At 39.9% G+C, this 10,286-nt stretch overlaps 1 protein-coding gene across 1 annotated transcript; it reads right to left on the minus strand.

The window, feature by feature from the left end:
• Window positions 1-1,428: 1,428 nt before the first annotated feature.
• LOC129402377 (olfactory receptor 14J1-like) lies at window positions 1,429-2,364 on the minus strand. Its single transcript, XM_055128759.1, has one exon. The coding sequence runs from the start codon at window positions 2,362-2,364 to the stop codon at window positions 1,429-1,431; it is 936 nt and encodes a 311-aa protein (XP_054984734.1).
• Between the last annotated feature and the right edge of the window lie 7,922 nt (window positions 2,365-10,286).

Consider the following 10,286-nt stretch of genomic DNA (forward strand, 5'->3'; position numbering starts at 1 on the left):
TCCAATAGTGCTGATGCTATTCTCTTATACCTGCAGAGCTGCTGTAACCCCCCCCACCACCAAAGTGTCAGGTCCCTTAACTGTTATCCCGAGGTCCCTTTCCCTCACACGCCTTCATCTCAATTCAAATTCTGTTGATATTCTCTCAGGATTTGTTTCTGATTGGGATTTTAGAATCCCTTACTTTGTTTCATTATACCCCACATAAAGCAATATTATCTATTTTTTATTCTTTTCTTTCTTACTTCCTCCAGTGGGCCCGCAGCATGCTCTAAATCCATTCTGTTTGCAGCAAACTATGAGACTTCATCTTTTCTCATAGCTGAGTAAAATTGTGTGTATACACACACACATATATATATATATATTTAACAATTAAGTTTACCTGTTATTACTTGGGTTGCAGTGATAGCACGAGGGTAGGGCATTTGTCTTGTACACGGCCGACCTGGGTTCGAGTCCTCTGCTCTTCTCGGAGAGCCCGGCAAGCTACCGAGAGAATCCCACCACACAGCAGAGCCCCAGCAAGCTACCCGTGGCATATTCGATATGCCAAAAACAGTAACAACAAGTCTCACAGTGGAGACGTTACTGGTGCCCGCTGTAGCAAATCGATGAGCAATGGGATGACAGTGATACAGTGATACAATGATACATATACATATATGTACACACATTTTATGTACATATATAAAATTCATCCATGCATCTCTTGTTGGGTACTTGGGTTATTTGCTTTTGTTAATATTGCCACAGAGAAAATAGGTGTGCAAATGTTCTTTAGAATTAAACATTCTGTGATCTGGGAGTAGATGCCAAGGAGTGGGATTGCACAGTCATCTGGAAGCCCTCTTCTCAATTTCCTGAGAGGTCTCCAAACCATCTTCCAAAGACTCTGAAGCAGACAATGGTCCAAACAGCAGTGAATTCAGGTTCCTTTATCACCACATCTTGCCCGGAAATTACTGTCTCTACTTCGACATAGACCATTCTCCCTGGTGGCAAGAAATATCCCATGGTGACTTTGGTTTGCAGTTCCCTGCCAATCGATGCTGATGAACTATATTTCAGAAGTGTTGGCTGTCATAGGCAGAGCTCTGCATATTATTGATCCCAAAAGTCTTTGTTCTTATGACCCCATTTTCATAGAAAACAAAACAAAATTAAACAAACAGGACTACACCAATTACAAAGGTTTCTGACTATGCAATAAATTTCCTAAAATAAAAAGCAATCTACAGACTGGCAGAAAAAAAAAGGTTGCACAGAAGTCCTAAGAGCTATTATCCATGTTATATAAATCATCCAAAAAGCTCAACATTATTGAAAGAAATAACCATCAAGATTGAGTTAAACAGACATTTCCTAAAATACAGCATAACAATAGTAAATACATTTCTTGAACTTATATCCCAAGCAGAAAAATGTTCAACATAAGTGGTATACTTCTCTTCTTTGAAAAACCTTTTTGATAGCTAGCTTTATGGCTTTATTTCTCAGGCTATAGATCACGGGATTGAATATTGGGGGTACCACTGTATAAAGAATAGTGAGCAAAATGTCAGAAACAGTTGGAGAGTCAGAATGAGGCTTTAAAAACTCAAAGGTACCAGTGGAAATAAATAGCAAAACAACAATGAGATGGGGGAGGCAAGTGGAAAAGGCCTTTGCCCTGCCCTCGGCAGAGGAGATTCTAAGCACAGAAGAAAATATGTGCATGTAGGAGAACCCAATAAAGATGACACAGAGAAAGGCCAGCAGAGCAAGGAAGAGAGCAACACTAACCTCGACGATAAATTCCTGATTACAGGAGAGTTTCACGAGCTGTGGGACATCACAGAAGAACTGGTGAATGATATGGGGGCCACAGAAGTGGATGGAGAAAGTAGCTGCCGTATGCATGGCTCCAGACATTACCCCGCCCATCCAGACACCGGAGACTCCATGGACACAGGTTCTGACATCCATGATGATTTCATAGCGCAGTGGAAGGCAGATGGCCACGTAGCGGTCATAGGACATTACGGTGAGTCTGCACAGCTCGGCAGAGGCACAGGAAACAAAGGCAAAGCACTGCACGATGCATTCCCAGAGGGAAATATTTCCACTGTGCGTATAAGAGTCGTAGATGAATCTCGGCACGATGACAGAAATATAGCAGAGATCCAAAAGGGAGAGATGCTTCAGGAAGAAATACATGGGGGACTGGAGACTGTCATCCAGGGACGTGGTGGTGATGATGATAACATTGCCAATCAAGGCCAACAAGTATAAGACTAAGAACAGAGAGGCATAAAATATTTCCAGTTCAGGCTTGGTTGAAAACCCCATGAGAATAAAACCAGTCATACTGAAATTAGCCATCATTCTTTGTAGTCTCTGGTTGATGTTGACTGCAAGACAAAATGTAAACTCTTGAGCACAAAATACTTCTATTTAGTAATCTAAGCTACCTCTACGGAGTAAGAGCTACACTCTACTGAAATAAGTCAAGATCCTACATACTTATTAAATAATAAGTGTAGATTGACATAGAAGTTTAGTATGGTGATAATCATGTAGAGTCCATGTATGACTTTTCTGAGTTCAAAGAATACCAGTGTGGTGACATTACAATCCTAAAACATAAATGTAAACACTATTGTAAACATTGCATACAAAATTTAAAGACATTGATTGAGGAAGATTTTAAATTTTCACATTTCAAAATACATACTTTTATTAAGAGGGCTACTAATAGCTCTTTTAATTATGCATTGACATTTTATTTCTGTAAACTACCTAATCCAGTTCCACACACAATCTTAAATGTGTTTGAACTTCATATACATTTTCATTAATCTTTCAATCTATTCATAATGTAACCACAACTAGATCCTATTTATTCATGCAATTTTTATTTTATTTTTTGGGTCACACCTGGCGATGCACAGGGGTTACTCCTGGCTTTGCACTCAGGAATTACTCCTGGCGGTGCTCAGGGGACCATATGGGATGCTGGGAATCGAACCCAGGTTGGCCGCGTGCAAGGCAAACGCCCTACCCACTGTGCTATCACTCCAGCCCCTCAAGCAATTTTTATAATTTTGTTTTATATGTGAATGAAAAGCCTCCAGTGCCTTGCCTTTCATGTTAAATATTATTCCTGAAAGAGGGTACACTTATTATGGTTTTGGTTTCAGGGGCAATATAAGTAAACAGAGGGAACAAATTGCCAAAGCAAAACTAACTTGGACTCAGTGAAAACTTTGGTGATTGCTTGAGGAAAAGAAAATGACTGGAAGGAAACGAGAGAAGAGTCATTTTGCTGCTGTGGTTGGTGTGAAGCTTACATACATACAGACGAGCGACGCTCACTCCCCAAATTACACGGCGCTTTAAACCAATGACAAATCAAACCAAATAATTAAGAATAAAATCATACATATTTTCTTCATAAAATAAAATATAAAACATTATATTGAAAGTGTCTATGTAATAGCTTTAATATACTTAAGTTATTATCTTTAACACAAGGTAGTAGATGTTCTGATGCATATTATTTATTGCCCAGTAAAAATGAAGAAAAAGAAAAATTAAAAAAAGAACAACATTCCCAGGGGTATGTTTCTAAGTAAATTCTATAGCTGACATATTCTTGAAAAATAACTTGCTTGGGGCCGGAGCGATAGCACAGAGGGTAGGACGTTTGCCTTGCACGCGGTCGACCCAGGTTCGATCCCCAGCATCCCATATGGTCACCCAAGCACTACCAGGAGCAATTCCTGAGTGCAAAGCCAGGAGTAACCCCTGAGCATCGCTGGGTGTGACCCAAAAAGCAAAATAATAGTAATAATAATAATAACTTGCTAAAATTCTTTAGCTTTACAAAAAGTCAGAGAATTACTAAATATGATATTGTACTCAAAGGTTCATAAATTTTAAAAGGAAATGTTTATTAAAAAAGTATATAAAAATAAAAGTATTATGATAAAATCTGTGTACAACTTCTGGAAAAAAAGCAAATTATATGTGTCCTGAAAATAGTGTCTAACATAAACAAAGTAGTTTAGAGTTAAAGGAGCTTAACTATAGCTAAAGAATTTTAGCATTGATCAAAGCATTTTAATTATAGCTAAAGCAATTTAGCATTAATTAAAGAATAATGTGTATTTTAAAAACTAGAATTTGGGGTTGGAGAGATAGCACAGTCGGTAGAGCGTTTGCCTTGCAGGAGGCGACCCAGCATCCCATATGGTCCCCTGAGCAGCACCAGGGGTAATTCCTGAGTGCAGAGCCAGGAGTGACCCCTGTACATTGCCAGGTGTGACCCAAAAAGCAAAAACAAAAACAAAAAGCTAGAATTTTGTCAAAATTAGAACAGTGCAAAAAAAATTGACAAATCTTAAAATTAATCAAATAATAATTGTTACATTATAAGAATTCGGGAGCTTTGAAAACTATGGTTATGAAGCATTTTTCCTCAAATGAGATCATAGGCACTATGGACACTGGAGTGTATTATGTATCTTGTTACTTTAAATGCTATAAGTAAATGACAATAAAATTGGTACAGACTGTAGAATATGCAAACATAAGAATCAAAACAATAAATTTGAAAGGTAAGTTAATAATGGAATATATATTTTGATCAATAATTTACTATCATGATCTACAGGTGGGTTAGACACTGAACCTTGGTTTTAACATTCAGTGCCAACTCTACCGATGAGCTGTAATAACTGGCTTAGCGCCAAGTATGATGGATTGCTCTCACATGGGTCACGCAAGGAATTGCACTGGAAAAAAGGCTGAAGTCTGAGGCTGATGCAGCAAACTTGGAAATAGTTTCTATTTCTCTGCTCCAAGTTCCCCATTTTTGTTAAAATAACCTGAACTCACACATTCCTTTGAAAAGTTTGCACAGCAGTTGTTGGTGGGACTTTCATTAACTTGTATAATTTTTCTTTCTAAAATATCAAGAAACTCACCAGAGCCCATTCAGGTAATTCTTCCCCCAACATTAGGACAAACTGTCAGTGTGGGCAGCTGACACTTAACCAAGATCCTGATATTCGCAATCTGTCTCTCTCAGTAAGACCGGCTTGTGCAGAAAAATACAGGAGTCCATTTAAATCCTACTTTGGCCACTAGAGGTTTGGTTTGAAATTTGCTTGGAGGAGCAGAGCTCCTGGGTCCTTGGGAATTGGACTCTGTAAACACCCAAGAGGACTCAAACTTACAATTATAATGAATTTTCTTGAAGAGTGTTTATCAGTTGATCTGATATAATGATCACACATAGTGATTTGATGTTTTAGTTTTATGTACATCTGAAAAAAATATGGGCAAACAGTGTTACTATTTTGTAGATTCAGAAACATAAAATATTAGTTAACTTAATTAAATCTGCTAAATGAGTGGGATATTAATTCAGTCTAATGATATCGTGATTATTAGTGACATAATATGAAAAGGGGTAAATACTAATATATTGCCACCGAAAAAGAAAGCATTATCTTCTTGTTATATCCCAATGTTATATCCCACATATCCCAATAAAATTTTACCCTGAATGAGGAAGTAAAAAAAAAGGTCTTTTAAAATAAATATTTGTTTAATAGTGACAATTTAAAGTTTTATTGTTTTAATTTTTTTTCTTTTTGGGTTACACCTGGTGATGCTCAGGGGTTACTCCTGGCTTGCATTCAAGAATTATTCCTGGAGGTGCTCGTGGGACCATATGGGATTCTGGGAATCGAACTCGGGTCAGCCACGTGCAAGGCAAACGCCCTACTCGCTGTGCTATCTCTCCAGCCCCCGACAATTTAAAGTTTTAAATATAAAATTAGACTCATAGCATCAAGATTGCCTGATTTTAAAATGTAACTTCGAATTCACTCCATAATTAGAGGCTATCATTTCCCAGATACGAGATTTTCAATTAGAAAATTGCCACAAGAGAGAATTCTCTATGTGATTCTTGACTTTCAAAACCAACTTTTAGGAGCCAGAGAGGTAGTGCAGAGGGACCGGTGCTTGCCATGCAAGCAACTGACCCAGGTTCAACCCCCAACACCACATATGGGCCCCCAAGTACCACCAGGACTGATCCCAGAGCACAGAGCCAGGAGTAAACCCTGAGAAAGTAAATATTTCTCTGTTTAGAGCTATAACATAATGGGTCAAAAATGGAGCTTGTTGAGATCACACTCTCTCCCAGGGAGTGGGATTTTCCTGATAATTGAATCTTCCTCAACAAATAACTTGAGGGAAGGAAGTGTGGGAAGAGCCAGACAAGCCAAAGTTAGAGCTGAGGAATCTGGAGAGCTAGTACAGGGCTCAGTCTCTCTGGGCCTGCTGGAGGCCCTCGCTGGTTCGACCCACAGCATCGCATAGGTACATGGCCTGTGTCAGAGCCAGAAGGAAGTCCTGACACAGCAGGACACTGTCCATGAACAGCTGTTAAAGACAGAGTTTATTCTTGTGTTAAACCCTCACAGATTTGCTCAGCACTCAGGGATCATTCCTGGCAGATCCGCAGGGAACATATCTGGTGGGTAAATATCCTACCCGCCGTATTATCACTCTGGCCCCTCCCCAGCTTCTCTGGAAGAGCCATTTGATAACGAGCTCAAACTAGGGACCTTGCAGATGCAGTGCGTGCTTCACTGCTTGGGCTAATGCCCTGGTCCTTGGTTTGAGTTTCTCTCAGGTACGAAGGAGCAGTGCTGAGCCAAATTCTCTCATGTGATCATCCTTCTTACACTGGGCACTGGGGTTATAGTCATTAGGACTTTTTTGTAGGACTATTTCACTTCTGTAGGTTTTCAGATATATGTTTTTGTTAAGTTTTACTTTGCAGGAAGAGGGTGAAAGGGGGAAGCTCCCAACAGTGTTTGGGGGCCCTAGAGTCACTCCTGGCAATACTTGGCCTTGTGGTGTCACCACAGTGGTGCTCAAGGAACCGAGTGGGGATTCAGCGTACTCTAGCCCTTTGAATTCTCTTTCACTGTCAACACTTTTTTTTTTTAACCTTACACCTTTCTCTGCAGTGATAGCACAGTAGATAGGGTAGGGCGTTTGCTTTGCACGTGGCCAATTCGGGTTTGATTCCTCTGTCCCTCTCAGAGAGCCCGGCAAGCTACCAAGAGTATCCTGCCTGCACAGCAGAGCCTGGCAAGCTCCCTGTGGCGTATTCGATATGCCAAAAACAGTAACAAGTCTCACAATGGAGACGTTACTGGTGCCTGCCTGAGCAAATCGATGAACAACGAGAGGACAGTGCTACAGTGCTACAGTGTATGCATATGATGCCTCTTTAAGAACCATGTATTCTTTTCATAAAGTAGATAAGGAACCAAAGAATAATGATCTGGTGTGTACTTAGTATTGATAGCTAAGTGGAGTATAGTAGATATAAGGGAAATTGGAATTAGGAAGACAGAGGTGGTGATTTTTGTGGGATGCATGAGAGAAAAGTAAGAGCAGTACAAGACATTAAACATTAAGAATACACAGGCAAAGAGGCAGGGGAAGAAGAGAAATGTGTAGATGATAAATTTTTTGCTTTTGATGTATTTGTAGCTGATGATAGGAGTTAGGGGTAATATCAAGCTTTTTAACTTGCATTTTACAAGATAATACAAAAGAAAATAACATTGTGAAGAGGTACAAAATAGCAAAAGTGGCTTAATTCATAAGACGTAGTTAGTAGAGAGTGCTGGAGAAGCTGGACTGTGTATGGAATTAATTAGGTGATTTATGGAAGTATGTGGTCTTCACCCGGGCCCCCTTGGGTGAACACCTCCAGAACCCAACCACAGCCATGCTCAAGGCCACTCTCCACGTGCTCGGGTGAGCCTCATGTATGTAGGAACCAGCAGAGGAACCCAGGTATGTGGGACTGGTGGCTGAGATATCCAAGCCTGCTTGCATCGAGACCGGGCCTCCCCTGCACAGATCCACTGTTTTCCAGTAGCTGGGCAGTCACACCCACAAACTGCCCCCAGAGCCATGTAATCCCATCAATGGCCAATTCTATTCTAATAAAGTAACACATTTGTGGAAGTATCTTTTTCTTGTTTGTGAGTAATCTGTTCCATTTCTTAGCAAAGGAGTCTTGTGAAGAATGCTTTTATTTATATATTATTTATTTTCTTCTTTCATTTATTTTGCCAACTTAAAACTGGTCTGTCTAGGAATCTGACTATTACTTAAAATAATCTCATGAGTGGCAAAGAGGTCCACTATATCTGAAATGGTAAAGTAAGTGAGATAATGAGACTTCACAAGCGTGGCATTACTATATGTGAATTGAAGCCCAGAGAAGTTGAAACGTATTAATGAAGCTCCAAATGACCAATGAGTGCTGATTGCCAGAGGATTTTGATCAATTTGTAGAAATCAAGTAATATGGAAGAGTACAGGAGATCTTACTGAAAATAAACAAGTCTCAAATGCACATTTTTACATCACCTTCACACACAAACCATGAGTCACTAACCTGACTGGTTTTATTTTATTTTGCTTTTGGGTCACACCCGGCAATGCACAGGGATTACTCCTGGCTCTGCACTCAGGAATCACCGCTGGCGGTGCTCAGGGCATCATATGGGATGCTGGGAATTGAACCCGGGTCAGCCGCATGCAAGGCAAACGCCCTGCCCGCTGTGCTACCGCTCTAGCATCCCTGAGTGGTTTTAAAGTAACAAGTTTTATTTATGTTACTCTCCAACTTCAGCGAGTAAATCTTATCTGTTATATTTACAAAGTTTAATTTAAGTAATTTTGATATTTTATTACTGAACAGTATGTAAACCAACATTCCTTTATAAATGTTTGTGATAATCATTCTTGATTTACAAAATTTCCTGATAGATTATGTCATGATTTCCCAATAGAACTTGAAATTCTTTCCCAACAAAGAATGCATAAATATCATCAACATAGATATGCTTTATTTCTCTTAAAAACCCTTCTTACCGCTGACTTAACAGCCTTATTTCTCAAGCTGTAGATCATTGGATTGAATGTTGGTGGAACTACTGTATACATAATAGTGAGTAAAATGTCTGACACAGTTGGAGAGTCTGAATGAGATTTTAAATACTCCAAGCCACCTGTACAAATGAATAATAAGACAACAGCAAGGTGGGGAAGGCAAGTGGAAAAGGCCTTAGCTCTGCCCTCAGCAGATGGCATCCTCAGCACAGAAGAGAATATGTGCATGTAGGAAAATCCAATAAAGATAGAACAAAGAAATGCTACCAAAGTCAGGAAGACAGTGACACTGACTTCATCAATATAGTCATCAGAGCAGGAGAGTTTCATAATCTGGGGGATGTCACAGAAGAACTGGTGAATGATGCGGGGACCACAGAAGCGGATGGAGAAAGTAGCTGCTGCATGCATGACTCCAGAGATGATCCCACTGACCCAGACGCCGGCGACTCCATGGACACAGGTTCTGACGTCCATGATGACATCATAGCGCAGGGGCAGACAGATGGCCACGTAGCAGTCATAGGACATCAACGTGAGCATGGCCGTCTCAGCAGCTGCACAAAGGGTGAAGGCAAAGCACTGAAAAACGCATTCCCAGAGGGAAATGTTTCCACTATGCAAGAAAGAGTTGATAATGAATCTTGGCACAGTCACAGAAATGTAGCAGATATCCAGAAAGGAGAGATGCTTCAGGAAGAAATACATGGGGGACTGGAGACTGTCATCCAGGGACGTGGTGGTGATGATGAGCATGTTGCCAGTTAAAGCCAACAAGTAGAGAACGAGGAACAGAGAAGCATAAAAGATTTCTAACTCAGGCTTGGCAGAAAATCCTATGAGGAGAAACCCACCCGTCGTGAAATTAGCCATAATCCATTAACTTCTTGTGGAAGTTGGTTGCAAATCATAGGTGCTACATGATGTAGTATTCCCCAAATTCTGTAGGTTGTAAAACAATGGTAAATTAACCAAACTGATAAATTAAATACTAACTATATTTTTCTTCTTACATAAAAAATAAGTATGTGATAACGTGACAAACATTGGTTTGTCCTTTCTGCCTTGCCACAGGGAGCTTAGGTTTAATGAGTTACTTCCTTTACAGTGTTCCCATTCCTCTGCATTTATTTGTAACCTTTCTTTGTGTTCTGTTTCCCTAACTGGTCAATTACCTTTATCCCCTAATCAGACTCTATTAATTTGTAAGCATTGCTTTTCTCTTCTCCTTAAGTCCTTTGCATAGTTAATTCAGAGCAATGTCCTTTTTTTATAGACACAAACAGACAGTTAATGCTATGCTT

Source organism: Sorex araneus, chromosome 2 (assembly GCF_027595985.1).
Source record: "Sorex araneus isolate mSorAra2 chromosome 2, mSorAra2.pri, whole genome shotgun sequence".
NCBI lineage: Eukaryota > Metazoa > Chordata > Mammalia > Eulipotyphla > Soricidae > Sorex > Sorex araneus.

Coding starts and splice junctions, on each gene's coding strand:
- LOC129402377 (XM_055128759.1), bottom strand. CDS start 2,364: ATGGCTAATTTCAGTATGACTGGTTTTATTCTCATGGGGTTTTCAACC.